Raw genomic sequence first — 19,593 nt, forward strand, 5'->3', positions numbered from 1 at the left:
CTCTGAGGAATGAATGAAACCCAAGGCATTAGGGAGTTGAAAGTAGAACACAAGAATATTTAACCAATATTAAGAGGGCTATATGGTTTGGGTTGAAAATCACAATTACTAGGGCAATTGTTTTAGTTTTTAATACACAGGTATATAGTCGGTGTGGGTATATAGTCGCAAACTTGTTTCATATGCATTACTAAAAAATGTACTCATACTTCATATCCTAGAAATTCAACATGAGATAGACTGAGTCAAGAAGTCTCCAATTTTCACAGAAAGTTCATAAAACTGATTTAAGTACGACACATAAAACCTCAATCAAGACCACGAGCTGGGAACCAAGACTGGTAGCCAAATGACATGGTTCGCATCGAACATGATGGTAGAACCAGCATACACCAAGACTCAAAAATGCCAGATATCACACGTAACATTAGGACAATTTCTTTGCGGTCATTAAAATTGATATAACTGTAGGGAGTTATAAAAAAAATACATTTGATCCACTAATATCAATCTCATCGTACAATGCATGAAGTTGGAACTTTGAGTCAGGGGCTCAGGGTGCTTCCATCTACCTAAAATATTTCAAGCAAGCTTGCCCGTTATCAATGGATTTGTGTCTTTCCACTGATAATATCTTTGGCACAAATTCTTCAGTGTGGCAATTGAATGCTGCATGCTATTCAGCTTTGTATCCCTAAACATCCTCTGTCACAGAAAAACAAGTTTGTGAGAACAAAGAATGGATGGCAGGCATTTGAAATGGTACAAAAGCAAGCACACATGCATACCTCATAATCATCTCCATACTTCTCAATTAAAGGAAGAAGATGAGCACGCTGCATAGTCGTCAATGGCTGTGATGGTACTTTTTTACCATCCCTTCTTTTCTTCCCAAGCGCTGATTTCAAATCTATACAATAAAGATTGTACTACATTATGTGCTGATGGTGAGTGATTTTCTCAACCACAAATCAATGATACTGACGAATAGAATACACGCTGCAAAATAACATGCTTGCCCAGTGTTTAGCAGACTTGCATTCTATGGGAGCTAGTATTAAAGGACGACATAAACCATCAGGATTATCGAGGGAAACAAAGTTAAATGCAGTCACTTGTTATCAGTCAACAGGAGGGAAGGAGGTAGTAGACTTGTATAGGCTTCTGGTAATTACAAACATAATACTATGATCCCATCAACACCAGGCAAATTCAGAAAAAAATTAAAATTACCACAGCAGTGTCTAATTGTCTATGCATCATGCATATACAGTTGCCCAAAAAAGTAAAAAAAGGATAAGATTTAAAACAATCATTTCATTTCGCTGCTGAAACAGGGTGTCCTTATCATTCAGCATCCCAAAGGCTACAAGTAATTGTAGATCTATCAAGACCCAACCTTGACTTAAAGCAACCAATAAAATAAAGTACATGAATTGCTTTACTTGTTCTCCTAATTTTCTGAATTTTCTTTTATAAATTTGCTAAAAGTCTAAAACTAAAGAAAGCATATTCCGACAGGCCACGGAACTTCAAATCACTCAGCATAAGCAATTATCAATCAGCCCTCTGAATGTGTTTGTGACTTTGTGTATATAGATTACATGATTCATGATAGGGAGTATTTCATACCTCCAAGTCTCCAACTCAATAATACCAATCAATCAAATTGTGTAGCATGAGATAGTGTTCCATACAGCGTTCAACAAGTGGACACCTCTAAAGCTGCTGACTTATTATACTTCCTCCGTTTCTTTATAGTTGCAACACACACTTTATCACGATATTTAAGAAAAGTGGACCTCACATGGTATAATACACTTAAAATGGGGTTAAAAGGTTGTTAGGAGCATAATCAAGTGGGCCATGTGTTTTAAATAAAGATAATAGTACAATTTTCAATATAAAAACCTCTTTTATATTGTGTTGCAACTATTACGACATTTCCATTTTAGGGAAGTGTTGCAACTATAAAGAAACGGAGGAAGTACTAAATAGGAAATCCAACCAAGCCTATCCTTAAAAAAGTGGCAAACAGCCCCTAGTGCATGTTTTGTTAGATGTCAGGGATGCATTGTTTTTTGATAAAAGTCTGATACAGTCCACAAATGGCCATCACCAAACAGCTGTCAAGTGGACTAGAGATAGTAGCATAAAAAGCAACAAGAGATAAGGCTCCTAAGCTCTAAACAATATATGTTTTTCTAAATCAAGACTCCCTTATATGTTACTACCTGCTAGCAGTTGTCAAGTAATGATTAGCTCAGCTAATTGCTCATAGAGTTTTATGTACAGATCAACATCATGTATACAATAATAAAACCATTGATTTGCAAGAGAGACTATTCAGCCAGATGTCAAATTTACAGCTGAACACTTCGATCCCTATTTCAAATGAATCTGGTGCAGCAGGAAACAGCAAAGCAAATTGCTTGTCACTGCCAGATGACTAATTGTTGCAGCAACTTATGTTACTTGCACGAACATTTTTAGCAATACATAAAACTACAATGTTACAGAATATAAGAAGTAAGAAACTGTTTGGACTCAGGAGTGTATGCCTCCTTAATTCAAGGGAAACAAAAAGATTCATGTTTATGGAAACGGAAAGGACATAGAATCAACTACTTATACCGTCATGCCACAGCTGATAGGGCTAAAAACTGTTTGAGATCTCCTACGTGACAATATCTCAAAGATTATCCCTAGGTCCAGTGGCGGATCTTGAAAAAAATTCTTTAGGGGGCCGATTAAAATTAAATGTGTTACATATAAATACAATTATATAATTGATGTAATAAAAACAAATGAGATTAATATAGCCAAATTTATATTTCACTACTAGTACACATCCTAAGGTTTTTAAAAAAAAAAAATTAAGGAAACAAGTAATAATAATAACTAGAGAATCTATATGCTAGGAAATAAAGTAGGTGGAAATGTCAAAAACTCCAGAGTTAGAAACCATATACAGTACGTAGTAGTCATATAGTTGGGCTTTCTCCTACATTTTTTCTTTTTAAAAGGCTATATCATTGAATTACTTATAAGTTTTTGGGCTTGGACCAGGGGCAGCTCCCCCTGGATGATCCGCCATTGTAGCCTAGGTCTCTCCTAGTGTATAGACCATACAACGTTTAAATATTTAGATGCATATAGATCTCCTTCAAAGTACCTGCCATACCCCAGGCCCTAGTATTAAAAAAATGCAAGTACTCATTGCATTTGTTGTACAAGGTTTTCCTTAAATCAGGTAGATCAACCATCTCATTCCTGAAAGACATTGTACGAAAAGAGGCAACTAGGCAAGTACACATAGAACATTAGGTCATTGGTTGATGAATCATTTTTACATCCAAATTCTCGATCATCTTAAGGATAGGAAGCTAGTCCAAGCTAGTCCAATACCATTTAATTAAAAATTCTTTCCATCCATTTTTAAAGACATACAAAATCCTCTTTCTAATTCGAAAACCAAAAGCAACCAAGATGCTCAGATTGCTCAAGCACCCCCCACTCCCACCCTCCCCCTTAATCTCTTAAATTACTTTAACAAGACAGCTTATCATTAGATGGAATCCCCAGTCAATCCTAAAGTCATCAAATTTCATCATAAGACACTTCAGGTAACTCTTGAACCAAACCCGTAAAAATAATAAGTCTTGTCTGCTTGCTTTCTCTTGCTAATATTACTAGCCACTAAATGTCTGAAAGTAGATTCTGTGACAACAAAGCATCTTAGCGGTCAATACCGCCCTCAATATAGTTTAATGTGGCTCAAGTTGAATCAATCAACACTTTCAACAATGAAGCACTACTATAACCCAACCAAAGACCTCCCTCATGCTTACAAAAAGCATTCCAAGGATCCATGTTTACTACACCACAAACACCCTCCCCCAGGTCCTCCAACCACCAAAACTGTATAAGCAGAACTTACTTCTACAGGCTAGGACTCGCCGTAAAACTGCCGAGACAACCAACCGGCGAAAAGCCCGAAAAAGGCCAAATTTTCAATAACATGATAACACTAACAATTGGAGCCAAACCCCTCATATACACTAAACTCCTCTCATAGACTCATACCTGTTTCTACACTATACACTATAATTAACCAAACACTATAATTAAACCAAATAACAAGAAGCAACAAAATCTACACTAAACACTATAATTAACCTTATAATCATTCCAACAGAAACCAATAATCATTGAGCAATAAACACATAAATTTCAACCAACAATACAACAATGAAACATGAAAATTAGGCCAAAATTAGAACAAATAAATAAAATCAAACCCAACAAATTAAGAAATACCCACAAAAATTTAAGCAAAACCCAGAAAAATTAAGAACTAACCGTCTTCTTCAAGGTCACTTCCTGAATCAACCGGCTCAAATTCATCAACTTTAGCATCAGCAGGATTATCAGGACGAGGAGGAGGAACCTGAAGAGAATCACTCTCGATCATATGGGAAGTACGAGAACGAACACTGAGAAGATTAGGGTTAGAAACAACTCCAAATTGCTTGTAATTGCTGATAACACTGCCCTTTTCGTCCCATTTAGTGCCTAATGGATCGATCAAAGCACGAAGTTTAGGGGGAAGATTGAAGGCTGGTTTAACGATTTTAGGGTTCTTCTTTGGAAGTCCTACTTTAACCTTATGAATTCTTGATTTTTTGTATTTTCTTCTTGATCCCCCCATTTTTGTGGTTTTTTGAGGTTGTGTTGCTGAGAAGGGAGATGAGGGATTGAGGGTTTTAGAGAGGGTTATAGGGCAACTAAACCTAAATTAGGTCAACTACTCTAGGTCAAAGCTCTCCGTGGTCCGTAGTAAGGTGTGTTCTATTCACCTTAATGGATTTGATAACTCTTATTAACCTAGAACTTATATCATTTGAGCCTTTATCTCTATGGAGACTTCTTCGATTATTAATATTTGTATTACTTAATTGGTATATTTGTCTGGACATAATTTTGAGCATTAATATTTTTAATTGTCTATTACTCGTAGTAAAAATTTGAAATATGAAAATAGACATTATAGATGTAACTAATCCATGATACATTACACAATAACATATATTCAGCTTATAATAGTAAGAAAATTAAGTCGAATAAAGTACGTTAATAATGCATAAATGAAAGTGATGCAAATATAAGTAATATAAGGAAGTACCACGCATGAGCATGTCTTGATACTAAAGTATTATGAAGTATTTATTAAGTTTTCATAGTCTAATTACACAAATATGTAGAGGATATTCAATATCAGGATTTGGGTATCATCCCAAAGACTTAACCAACTAAAAACTTAGGGCCTGTTCTCTTACATTGAAATCCAGTTCAGTTCAGTTCAGCTGAGTTCAGTTCAGTTCAGTTCAGTTCAGCTCAATTCAGTTCAGTTCAGTTCAGTTCAGTTCAGCTCCTAATTTCCTTCTCTTATAAAATATTCATTTCAGTTCAGTTCAGTTCAGTTCAGCTGAGTTCAGTTCAGTTCAGTTCAGTTCAGTTCAGCTGAGTTCAGTTCAGTTCAGTTCAGCTGAGTTCAGTCAATGAGAACAGGCCCTTAATGTATTTATTTATTTATTTATTTATTTTAATAAATATCTAATGTTAGAAATTTTCAAGCATGTACTTTATATTTTGTTAGAAACTTAATATTGTTGGATGTTCTATTAAAACTAATAGATTAATGTATACGAAGTAAAATTTTGATTTTTATTACTACCTCCGTTACAGGTTATGTGCAACGATTAGACATTTTCCCTCTCTACTTTATGTCAAATCGTTGCACATAACCTGTAACGGAGGCCCGATTAAAAAATGGACGGGTTTGGAAAATGGATTTTTTGCATTTTTAGTTGTTTTTTTTGCCCGGTCCGAAATTGGCCCGAAAAGCCCACATGGCCCGACTAGTTTTACAAATTTTTACCTAGACTCTACGGCAAGAAAAACTGCCTGCACCCCCCACCCCTCCGCGCGTGCCCCGCCCCCGCCCCTTTTCATTTATGAATTTTCTGTAAATTTTCATAATATGTTCATTTCTATAATGGTAAATGTTCATTTATAAATCATTAGATGTTCATTTTTATAATAAGGAGTTTTTGTTCAAACTAATACGAAGTACATTTTATGAATTGCATTTTAAGAATTTTTGTATCAATAAAAATGAGAGCAAATTTATTTATTTATATGGATTGTTGCGTTCAAATCATTTTTATTATTAGAAGTATTGCATCATCCAATGTACATTTTTGTTTATTCGTGTTTCAACATATGTTCATTTTTGTATCATTAAATGTTCATTTCAAGAGCTATGTGTAAGTTTTATAGTAAGATGTATAAAAATACATACGTCTTAGAATTGTATTTATATAAATAAAGAGTTGTTAAAAATAATTTCCAATATAAAATAAATTCAATTTAATTACAATAATAATGCATTTCCATACAGCTATACTATTACATGTAATTGTTTCATAAACACGAAAGTGAACATTTCCATCATCCAATGTTCATTTATGTTTAATGTTTGTTTTCAGTAGTTAACTATAGGTTTATTGTAGTTGTATTTGAATATAAATGTATACATATATATATATATTTGTGTTTATGGGATTATAAGTTGTACATGTGACTTTTATTGATTATCAATGTTTTGTAGTTTCATAAATAATGTTCAGTTATGTAACTATAGATGATCATATATATTTTTACATATGGTAATTTAACTGTAATTGATCAAATGCATTATTGTGACTGACCATTATTGCTATTATATGTGTTCATTTGTTACATGTTTAATTATCTACTCCCTCCATCCCAAAAAAACGACCCATTTGGCCAAAACTTTGTCCCAAAAAGAATGACCCATTTGCATTAAAACACCCACCAATTTGCTACAATATTTGTGCAAAATTAGCTTCCCCTATAAAAATTTGATTTTCCATGTTATTTAATTACTTTCTCTCAATTTTTTTTACAAACCTCATGTAAATTTATCTTTCCAATATACTTTTACTTCTTTTTACTTAACTTCCTTAATACCCGCGTAATCAACTCAAATGAGTCGTTCTTTTTGGGACAGAGGGAGTATTAACATGTGAATGATTGTATACTAATATACAAATGAACATCTATCAAAATGGAAAAGAAAATTTATTAAATAAAAAACTCACTACGAACTAGTTTAATTAATGCTTACTTTTCTCAAGATTTTTTATTTTCTTCTCTAAAATTATTTCCTTCGTATTGCAATAAAAATGAACATTCATCAAACACCTTTGATGTTCTAATAATCGTATGTTAATATGTGAAATTTTGAATGACCATGTATTATTATGTGATTGAACATTTACCAAAATAAAAACGAACATTCATCAAAATAATTCTCCACTTCAAACTATGAAAAAATGAACATTATTACACGAATGACTATAAATTATTAAATACATATGAATTGAATGAGCATTTGTATTAATTAAATGAGAGTTTTTTGAAAAATAAAACATGTGAATGATAGTATACTAATGTATAAATGAGCATTTATCAAAATGGAAATGAACATTCATCAAAAGAAAAAATTCACTACAAATTAATTTTATTAATACTTACATTCTTCCAGAATCTTTGTTTTCCTTTTCTGGAACTGTTTTCTTTGTTGTACAAAAAAAAAAAAAAATGAAGAATGTAATGATTTGATTTACTAGTTTTTAAACAAAAATTACTAAAACTATAGTAAATAGTAAATACTTACATGATGCATTTTCCGCAATTGATGTTTCAATAATTGTTTTGAAATACAATCACAACAAATTTTTTTTTAGTAAAACCTAGGTTTCATACTCTTTTTTGAACCAAATATGAACAAAACCACTTATTCTTTCGAATTTCAATCTTGTTTTGTTGAATTTTGTAGTGATTGAACAATTTTTATTGATAATTTGTCTCAAATTCGTAGAAATTTTGGGTTTGAAAAAGTAGATCAATGGCTTTAGAGAGAGAAAATGGGTGTAGAGAGAGAAAATGGGTAAGGAGAGAGAAAATGAAATGAAATGATGATTTGAATATTTTTTTTTTTTTTTTAATCTATAGGTGGGTAAAAAGTGTGTACAGAAAATGGGGTTGTTGGGTTTGTTTATGTATTGTTTAGGGATGGGGGTGTAGGGATAGATAGCTACACTAGAGTCTAGGAGTATATAATTAGACTAGTTTGGGCGAGTTTGGGCATACGTTTTTCGGCCTGAAGCTTGGCCCAATCCGGCCCGGAAAATGGGCAATTTTTTTTTGCCTTCGGCCCGGCCCGCCCATTGATCACCTCTACCTAACATGCATGGCGAAACACAACTTTGACCACTAATCTATACTATATATATAAAGGCGTTCCTTTTAAAGGTTCGGTGCCACATGACACTCTTCAAAGTATGTGTGCCTATGTCACAATGCCATGTCATCAACCAACGTATATGCGCAACGTAAGCTAGGTAATACTTTTACCATCTCAACCAACTATTATTAATGTTTAAGTTTTCATAATATTATAATATTCCTTTCATTTATTAAGTAAATTAGAGGTAATATAATTCATTTATTTTTCTCAAGATTAAAATATAAATGCATATAATGTAAAATAAAAAATAAAAAAACCAAAAAAAAAAAGGTGACATCCAAGGCAATGCCCGAACCACTACACACACTAACTACACAAATAGTCCAACATAATTGTTAAATAAAAGCAAGAAGTGCACTAATTAGCAACCAGGGGCATCGCCTGAGAATCTGGGATACATACTAGTTTATCTAATTATATGTTAGTAAAATCATAGGAATGAAAATTAATAATATGAAAGTATACATTATAGTGAATCCAACAATGTCTTATACAATAACATTTGTTTGTTACATGTTAGTAAAATAATCAAGTCAAAGTCATTATGTGAATAGTGAAAAAAGTGAAACTGTAACAATTATTAAAACACGGAGAGAGTATACGGATATGGGTCGATAATTAGTGTAGGAGATGATTGGTTTTTTTTTTTTTTTTTTTTTTTGGACAAGAAGAAAAATGATTTCATTAATAAAATATAGTCAAGCGACACTTACATATAATTCCTAAGAAATCAAGAATTCCAGCACAAGTACACACCTTAAAGCTAAATACATTATAGATTTGACTAACAATCGCCGCCTTAATAAAAAATTTATCTGAAGCAATACAATCTGTGAGTTCACACTGATTCAGCTTAAAATTCATTAATGTGTAGTCATTTGAGTGAAAATACTCATGTGGTCCTCCGAATCCTTATAAAGATTATGAAACCCAATATCTTCAATTCACGCCATACAAACATAAAAAGAAAATTAACTTTTAGAGAAAGATCATCATCTCAAGGACGAGATCTATTTATTGAAAGCAATTAAAAGGTTATTGGAGCTTACCACCGGTAAGAACACCAGTGGAAGCCCCTACAAAGATTCACTATTGAGACCAAGAGGAAACAGATGGTAGAGATGGAGAGAAAAGGAAGAAGAGGGAAGGAAAACCTTCAAAAAAATTAAGAAAACATAGCGATGCAGGCTAGGAAAACCCTCCCAAGGGAGAAACCCTAGTGAGAGCAAAAAAAACCCTCCCTAGGAGAAAACCTAGAGGAAACTTTTTTTTTTTTTTTTTGATTGGTGTGAATTTGAGCAAGAATTATATGATATAGATAAATGAGAAAGAGATGAAATGAATGATGGTAGACAAACAATCAAACTTAATCAATAAACTATAATTAATTTTCCATAATTGTATTTATTTTAAAAACCATAAAATCGGGTTGATTGTTCGAGTTTATTTAACCCGCAAATTTGCGGGTTATACTGATTCGGATTAAATCGGGTTATGGGTCAAAAAACTTTGTTCAAGACCCACAAAACCAGGTTGGGTAAAAAATTGACAGGCCTATTTGTTTTCCATTAATGAGTTATTGAGTTTTAGAGCTATAATCTTTCTGGAATTCGAGCATTCTCTCTCTTCAATTTCGACACTACGAAATCATCTTCCATAGATGGATTTAAGGAAGAAACATAGAAATTCAAGCTTTAATGTTGCTTTTTTGAGCTTTTAATGCGTTAATTTCGTCAAGTAATTTAATATTAAAAATAATTTTTTTTTTCTTGTGAATACACATTCGAGCATGCTCAGGCAATGCCAACGACTTTAAATAAATTAATTTTTCTTTGCTATATAAATAAATAAGAAAAGTTTGTAAATCAATGCAAATGAAATTTATTGTTGCAAATAGAAAATCATCAAACTACAAAAGTTTTAATTATATACTAAGATTAAAAAAAACTTCTATATTCCCTTGAATCTTCATTCTTTAATCTATAAAATGAATTGTCCATTTCCTACTAAAATAAGGGATACTCTACATTAATGTGTTTCATCTAAAATAATTTGATAGCGTAAATAGATAATTTAGGGCATGTTCGCATTTACTGAACTTAGTTGAACTGATTGGAGCTGAACTGAACTGAACTGATTGGAGCTGAACTGAACTGAGCTGAGCTGAAATGAATATTTTATGAGAAAAGGAAATTAGGAGCTGAACTGAACTGAACTGATTTGAATGGAGCTGAACTGAACTGAACTGAAATTAAGTAAATGTGAACAGGCCCTTAATGTATGCAAAACTAATTAGCAAATACTAACTTAGAGTATTTCTTGGGCCAAGAACTAGTATAAATATATGATATACAAAGCAATATTTGATACAAATACTTGTATATGTGACAAATGCTCCAAAATCTGATACAATATTTTAAATTTTTTAATATATGATAATAGACATTATAGTGTTGATATTGCATTTTAATGTTAAAAAGTGGACTCTTTTGTGAATCCAATCTCACATAATATCTTCTTATATAAATCATAACAAAAGTTAAGATCAGGCGAGCAACTACATGGTCCACATGGCCTACACTTGTCCGTTTTTGGACTTGCTTGCAATATTCATAGTTATAAAGCAACAATAGTCACCAGTCGCGTAGCAAAAAAAAAAATGAAATCGGTGATTGACAAGTGGTGTATACTAAAGTTAGAATGGGTTTATTAAGGTTGTGAATTGTAGCTTACTATTGATGTAGTTTGGAATACTGTTGTGGCAAATCATAGCTGCAATCTTAATTGTTGGCGGCCATTGTGAGAAATATATTGTTCTAACTCTTCTAAGACACAAATTATAAACCAAATTACATAATATCCATCACAGGTCAAAAATAGCAAGTGAAAAATGTTCATGAAATTTTCCAATTTCTTGCTCTTAACTCTCTAAGGCTCATATTCATGCTTTGTGAGCGGTAAGCCGATGACCTCCAAGATGTATCTACATTCTATAATAAAAAATCTAAAATGTACCAAGACTTAAAAATTACTCCGCAACCAAAGATATTAATATTCATATTATAAAATTTCTCATTCCCTCGTTCTTATAAATACTTTAGGATTCCATCGTTCATTTCTCTCTCTTATTCCTATACTCCGTACAAGTTCTAAGATTTCCCGTCTCTTCTCATTCCCTTCATTCTCTCTCATTCCCTCATTCCCTTCATTCTCTCTCTTCTTGAGATGGATCCCAATTTTCTTGAATTAATCCATCTTGACAGAATCTTGAAATTAATTTACAATATATAGGCTTGTAAATCTTTTGTTTCCTTTTAATATACACATTCAAACATTGATAATCATATATGTAACAAAGAAAAATATTAACATTTAATTTATATTTTTTTAAATATATAAATTGAGTTGAATCAAACAAAATCCCACGTGACAAAATGGTAAGTAGATATGTCAAAATGTACGAGAGGAAGTGTAAAAAGATATTGTTTATCCTCAAAAGTTGTATGGATTTTAGGACAAAAAAAAAAAAAAAAAAAAAAGTGATGTGCCTCCTACAATGCTATCATCCTACAAACATGACACCTCAATGTTATCATCACACTAACATGATATGATGACCGCGTACGCTTCCACTTGAAAAGTCAAGGTAGTAATATATGTTGTCTATTTCGCCTGCCACTACGTTTGCTTCCTCCAAGTACCCTTCTGTAAAATACAACAGCATGTAACTTTCTACTTCCTGCATATATTACAGTGAAGTGTATCTTCATTCTTCTTTGAAGTTCATGGTCATAATCGCATCTCCTTGGACTTAATCCTCCCTACTTGCGAATTTCCAGAAGCTACTTTCCCTTTCAGTAAATTGATACTATATATCTTCTAAGTGGATGAAGCGACATGAACTTTGTAAGACCACCTGAACAAGATATTGAAAAACACTTGTCAACCTTCCATCAACAACCGTCGAGCATCTCAAGTGTCTCTTGATTCTTCAATCAACTTCCCAAGACCTTCCTTAGGGTCCACACAAACTTGGCTAGCATAGGAATTGTTATTTACTGAACAAGATAATAAATGAAAATTTACCATTTTCCTCGAGATCACATAATCTATTCAGGGTGTTCAAGCAATATGGAAAGATGGTCTTGGCCTAGAAATGGAATCATGTTGAAGGTCCGTGAATGCTATCCATTAATGAGAACTATGGTGCAATATACATAGCATGTTCTAGAGAAAGCCTTCCTACTGTATTACTGCATCCGGTCACCCGGATGTTTAAAACCCGCTGCTCTAAGAACTTTTTCAACAAAGCTCATAGGCTTTATTTAATTCTACATAAAAGATTGTGATAACATGCTAGCTTTCTTCTTCTTCGGCATTTCATGAGCCACCAAACAATTATCATACTTAAAACTACATGGTTAAAAAAGGCATATTATCATTTATGACTAGCTGACCATATCATCCGTGACTGAAAGAAACCGCTTCACTAAAAGACATATTCATTAACAAAGCTCCATGCTAGCTTTCTTCTTCTTCAACCTTTCATGAGCCACCAAACAATTATCATTTATGACTATCTCACCAAATCATTCGTGACCAAAGAAACTGCCCCAATAAGTATTTCAATCACTATGTAAGAAGTATTACAAGGTCTAAACTGGCCGACAATTTCTGATTTGTCTATCTGCAGAATCACAAAAGTCTTATATGTGGCTAGCCACACAGTGTTATAGGGGTTACTTCGTTAGTGTTATAGGGGTTACTCGTTCAGTTTTACAGGGGTTACTTTGTCAGTGTTATAGGGGTTACTTTGGGGTGTCAGTATTACAAGGGGTTACTGAGTAAGTGTTATAGGGGTTACTTTGTTCTTTAACAAGTGGTCACATGGTGTGGCCAGCCGCACACAAGATGCACTGCTTCAGAATAAGGTTCATGAATAGAGCCAAACCTAAAATATATATGAGCTTGACAAGCTCAAACATAGCTTGAGATCGAATCTAAGTTTGTGCCAGCCAGACCAAACTATCCAAACTCCAGCTCCCAGCATGACTCGCTATCACCTCTAAATAATCATTCATAGTCCCATTCCATGCTTTTTCTTATCGGGTTTTAGTTTACACGCTTATGATCCACTCAACATTCATAAAGCACTCAAAAATCCAACCAGAGAAATGGATTTTTTTTTTCCAAACACCTAAAATGGAGGTTGCCTAAAACACTCTACAGTCCAACCAAGGATTTCTGTTTGACCACTCAATGAAGTATCTTATTGGTTAAAAAGTTTTTATTTTACAGACGACAAAGCTATTATGCACCAGGGTAAAGGCCCAAGGCTTTCAACAATCAAATTAAAGCAAATCCAAGAAGCTAAATCCAAAAGGTCGATCACCTAACAAGGTTGATGGAATCAGCACCCGCAATTTAGTTCAAACACCCATGAAAGCTCGGCACTGAAATTCCCAGTGTGCTTTTGCTTGCTTTATCCTCTCCAACCTTTCCGACTGAAGTCTCTCTTCCCAGTACTCATGGCACCTATACACAAGTGATGGATAAAGGACTCACAATATGTTAGTAATTGCAAGATGAATAAAAAAGAAGGGGGGGGGGGGGTTTCATAAGAAAAAATAGCATATTATATATAATAATGGAAAATACCTTCGGCTCAATAAAATATTAAGCTCCTCCAAGTGTAGAGCGCCCTCGTAGACCCCAGCCTGAAATTAATGGCAAATGAGTTAAGTAAGCATCCAAGTGATATGTTCTACCTATAAAATTTCACAGGGAACAAATGATGACATGTCGTTGCCGTTTCACAGCAGCTAGTGAATATATGTCTGAAGGTGGGTTTGAGGCCGTCTGATAGAAACAAAAGATTATAAATTTATAATATTGAAAGTTCAAGGGACAATAAACTAGTGACATTTAAAAAAGAATTGTCTAGCAAGTGTAGATAAAAGGAAACAGCCTCTATTTTATTATTCCACAATGCCAATCAGCAATCAAGAATGTAAAGGGCTTCATTGTTTTTGCCATAAAAGAAGTTACATACGTTTTAAAGGGCTACCAAGTTCAGCATACAACTAAAATAATATTCAATTAAGTTCTTATAAGGGCCATTAAATTCATGTAAGTTCAAACAAATTAGATGAGAGAATATAGTGTAAAAAAGCAAAGCAACTTCAAACAAATTAGATGAGAGAATATAGTGTAAAAAAGCAAAGCAACCTCCTCACAATCTATTAGTATACATGAAAACAGATATTCCTGAACAACCAATAAAAATGTGATCATATTTAGCAGATTTTTTTTTAATTTTAAATCCTGTCCTAAAATAAAAGTGTTAGTTCCCATTTGAGAATATCTAGATGAATCACTAGCCTCTAAAACTACGTCTCTACCAATCTAACTTCTACGGCTTTCTTATGTGCACTCAAGAAACAAATGATTCTATACCACAGATCAAATTTTAAATTGTGCGCAAAGAGCTCATGTAAATCCCTAACATTATATGGGTTTAATGCTACTGACAAGGATTAAGATTAGCTTGGTCACAATTTTAGCACAATTATTGCCCCAAGAAAATACCACAAAATATGAATCTTCGAGTGTTCAAAAGCCATTAACAGCCTTTTGGGTAATGTGATATAGGTACATAGTTTAAAAATAACTTAGGAAAGTCCAACACTTAATCCATGTTAATGCAAGTCTATCCTCAAACATGTATATCCCATTGCCACTAAAATACACCCTCTGAAGTAATAATGGAACATATGAAGAAAAACAGATACTTGGGGTGAAAAAAATATTACAATGACCAAGCTGTCTATCAACGCCTCTTAAATACAAAGTATGATGCAACCTATTTGCAAATCCATATACTCCATGATTGCTATTTAAGCCACAATGTCACCTTTCCTGGCAAAGTAATTGATTCTAATAGAACTCCTAAAATGCCACACTGTCACTACTTAGTCCAAATAATGGGGAGGTGATAAAAAAATGGTTCCACTCTAACAAGTCTTGTAATATCATGTAATTATCTCAAATGTGAGCGATTGGAGCAATGTTATCTAGTTGCAGTCAGAACAAATACTTCATGTCTCATAACAGCTAGAGTTATGTATTTGACAGTGTTAAATTTCGAAACAATATGAAATGGGCCTGGGCAACCCGAACAAGGAGGAGGAGAGTTAGGTCCACAAACAAGGCTTTGGAGCTTCCATACTAAAACCAATTGGCAATAGTAGGAGGTACTCCTCTACTTTATAAAGTGAAACTATCTCTCTTCTTTCTCCAATGTGGGACACTCATAAGTGGGCTATAATGGGTTTCAACACTCCCCCTCACTTATGAGTGTCCTTAGAACTTCAGACCTAACTAGATAAGGCCAGATCAATAATCCTCTTAGGGGCTGGACATCCTGTCGAGGTAAATCCTTATCCAGTAGCGATTAAATACCCAGTTTAGAAGAGACTCGCAACCCGGGCTCTGATACCATGTTAAATTTCGAAATAATATGAAATGGGCCTGGGTGACCCGAACAAGGAGGAGGAGAGTTAGGTCCACAAACAAGGCTTTGGAGCTTCCATACTAAAACCAATTGGCAATAGTAGGAGGTACTCCTCTACTTTATAAAGTTATGTATTTGACAGCTTGAAATATGTCATTACACATACATCTGGAAGCTTGCATTTTGTAGGTGTCCTAAATGATACGATAAAGATTGAACGAGATAACATAAACAAATTAGAAAGGGCATTCATGATTACCTCTCGGCACAATGGACACTTCTCTTTTGGAGATGTGGCCTGCAGGCCATCAACTATAGTCACAGATGCAGCGTTGCAGGCACACATATAGCAGAATATATGACCACAGGTAAGAGCAACAGGGTCAAACACTGTATCCTGTATAATATTAGAAGAGAGAAACTACAATGTCAATTTCCCAGATCAGCTATGTACTAAAAAATTAGAGAAGTTCCAGCACATACAGATAATATTAATGATAATACACACAAGATAGAATTATCATATTGATCAAATTCGCAAGCCACAATTGTACACAATCTAACACACATAGTTTTAAGGATAAAAAGTAAACCTAATGTAGATAAAAAAAAGACAACTAATTTAAAATGGGTAACTTAAAAAAGGTGTAACTAATATGAAGTAAAAATTAGCTAACTTAATCGTTTTATGACTTACTTTCTTTTAGATACAAGAATCATACAACATATAGATATAAAAAAGTAGCAAACACGACTTTTTTTTTTTTTTTTTTTTAATCAATTAGTATCGTATTTAGTAAAACTATAATAATTGTTGATGAGCTCTAATATTGATGAACATCCTCCATATTGTTGTTTGGTATAGCCTACAAGGGGGTCTTCCAGGAAATAAAAAAGATTAGCGGTGTCTTTTGAGCTTTATTTGTTATGCTCTTTGAATCATACTTCTACTGTAATTTTTTTTTTTTTTTACTTGGAACACTTTGACTTTTAACCTATCCCTATGCTCCACTTTGACTAACTTTGATGATTCATAACATCATAAGTAAGAAAGAAAAAAAAAAGTCTTGTGAGACCTTGTTAGATCCTTCTCAATTTATACTTTCATAGTGTCAAATTTTTATAATTTTTACATATTTGTAATTAATATATTAGCAATTGAAATAATGTATTGGCAAACGTGAAATGAGAAGTGTTGCAACTTGCAATTAGAGGAATGTATACTACTAACTTTTACGGGTTTTTTAACTCATATGGAGTGAACAATATTAACAATCAAACTTGTGTATCGTCAAACATGAAAGTCAAATGGAGCAATTATAAGAGAATGAAGGGAGTAAAGGAAAACACAAAACAAAGCAAATTTCTAGGGTGAGGAAAACAGAGTAACATGCTGTCATGACTCGTGACAAGAAAAACTATTCAACTTTTCAACATGATGTTGCAAGGCAGCTGTTTCACAAGGCCAGACCTGGGAAGTACTTATCTTCCTTTGAAGTTCTAAAAGAGTATTTACATGAGTCAGATACGATTAAGATGATTGAAAAAGTCAGTAGTATACTTTAATATTGCTTAAAAGACACAAAATTAAGCAACTAATTTTAATTACTCACACATATTATAAAAAATAACACAACTTGATCATGCTAATTATATCGTGCTAATTTCAGACTTTCAGTGACATACACCTAAGATTGTATAAAGTTGAAGATGCAAATGAAGAACGAAAAGACATTAGTATATACAATATAAGTATACTCACCAAACAAATAGAACAAGTCAAGTCAAGATCCACCTTCACAGAATCAAAGAGCTCACAAGTCAGTGACGGCTTTCCGTCCGTAAATTTAAGAGCGCAGCCCTCAAACAAATAAGCTCCCGTTCTTGCCTTTGCCTTTTTATCCCTTAAATTAATGTGAAAGGCCATGAGCTCACTAAGCCATGGCGATTGGAGGATCTCAACGTGCATACTCTGAGCGCGTGATTTGAATTCTTGACCTTGCTTAGAATAATGAACCTATCCAATTGCAAGCATACCATCAGCATATTTTATAATACACTCAACTAATTCTTTAATAATTAATTAATTCTAAAGAATCCCAAAGAATCTCTTGAATAACAAGATTCTACCTTATCATATTTCTTCAAAATTTTCCGAACTGCAATTGCATTGATCATGGCATAAGTGACAAGGTCTTGCCCCTCTTGAATCAAAGATACATGGTTTTGCTTTCCTTTACACCATACATAATACTTCTTAAAACCCGTTGCTAAATGCAAGTCAAGCAGCTTTCGAGCACGCTCATTGAAACAGCCCACTACATCAGACATTTCTTTGAGAAGTGACGGGAAAAATGTACCATCGCATACTGCAAACACGGATCATCAGTTCTCATCATTAGAAACCGAACAACAACCACACGAAAAGCTCGCAAAAAAAAAAAAAAAAAAAAAAAAAAACCCACCCTTAGGTTCCAGTTCCCCTCTACCAAGCAATAATATTACTTTGAACAAGGGCATGGGAAAAACAAACATTATTGTCTTATGTTCCAATTTGCATTTGTAACACCATCATCTCAAAGTTTCTTTCGCATACACCTTCGAATCAGCTCAGAAACCGTATGTTATAATCAAATCAGTTAATACAACCAGCTAACCAAATAGGGCCATAAGCAATATTCCTCCATTTCTCAAGTATTCCCTAATAAAAAATACAATTATAACGAACAAAAACATCTAATAATGCCGTTGAACACATGATTTGGTCCTACATTTTCACCTAAAAAAACTAATGCATAAGATGAATTTTAGAGTATGTTCAATGTTCATTAATGTTTTTTGTTTCTATAGGTTCGGTCTAAGTATCGGCTTTCAAAATTAACATGATTAATATAAGTACGACTACGAAACTAAAAACTGACAATCAAATCAACATGATTAATATAAGTACGACAACAAAATTAACTGACAATGATACAAAATGGACTACTGTTAAATAAAATCCAGTTAAAAATAACACTTGTTGAAGCAAAAACCAAAAAAATAAGGACAAAAGGTGTATTTTACAAGGGTCGAGAAATTGAATAAAAACAATATAAACACTTTTGACATTGCAAAGCACCAATACAGAGGATTTCGCCAAATCAACCAAAAAAGGAATTACAATTAAATTTGATCACCCAAAGTGCGAAAAGATTCAATCTTTTCCATAAATTAATGATTTCCAGCTAATTATTATATCAAAAAGGCAAAACTTTTCATTTTCATTCATCAATATTCATAATTACAAACTTGTTTCTCAAGCTAAATCAAATCCCCATCAATCAAAATCCAGAAAAAACTAAAAAAAAATCCACTCGAAAACATCTCTGTCAAATTAATCTATTTTGTCCAAATAACATAGAAATTGAGTAAATTCAATAATTAATTAATTACAATAATTAATACTAGTGTAAAATAATTCAAGAAAAATTACCAGGACATTGATGAGGGCAATTAGAAGGAATCAAATCACCATTATCATCACAGGAATTGTGGGATTCAATGTCATGTCTACACTTCTTCAGAATTTTCTTCAAATTTTTGAATCCAACTCCTGGAAATTCTCTCTCCCAATTTTGCATGTACTCTTGATATGTCTTGCAAAACTTCATGGTTTTTAAAATTTTAATTTTTTTTAATT

General features: G+C 33.2%; 2 protein-coding genes across 2 annotated transcripts; both read right to left on the reverse strand.

The window, feature by feature from the left end:
• Positions 1-213: 213 nt before the first annotated feature.
• On the reverse strand, positions 214-4,743 carry LOC145618236 (uncharacterized). The gene is made up of 3 exons (XM_081673009.1): positions 4,363-4,743; positions 789-910; positions 214-705 (listed from the first exon to the last, which is right to left on the reverse strand). The coding sequence occupies exons 1-3, from the start codon at positions 4,709-4,711 to the stop codon at positions 583-585; spliced, it is 594 nt and encodes a 197-aa protein (XP_081529135.1). The 5' UTR covers positions 4,712-4,743; the 3' UTR covers positions 214-582.
• An 8,851-nt stretch (positions 4,744-13,594) lies between these two features.
• Positions 13,595-19,593, reverse strand: LOC145617590 (putative E3 ubiquitin-protein ligase BAH1-like 1). The gene is made up of 6 exons (XM_081672301.1): positions 19,387-19,593; positions 18,042-18,280; positions 17,674-17,928; positions 16,171-16,308; positions 14,057-14,115; positions 13,595-13,933 (listed from the first exon to the last, which is right to left on the reverse strand). Exons 1-6 carry the CDS (start codon positions 19,562-19,564, stop codon positions 13,828-13,830), a joined length of 975 nt encoding a protein of 324 aa, XP_081528427.1. The 5' UTR covers positions 19,565-19,593; the 3' UTR covers positions 13,595-13,827.

Source organism: Chenopodium album, chromosome 26 (assembly GCF_948465745.1).
Source record: "Chenopodium album chromosome 26, dcCheAlbu1.1, whole genome shotgun sequence".
Classification (NCBI taxonomy): domain Eukaryota; kingdom Viridiplantae; phylum Streptophyta; class Magnoliopsida; order Caryophyllales; family Amaranthaceae; genus Chenopodium; species Chenopodium album.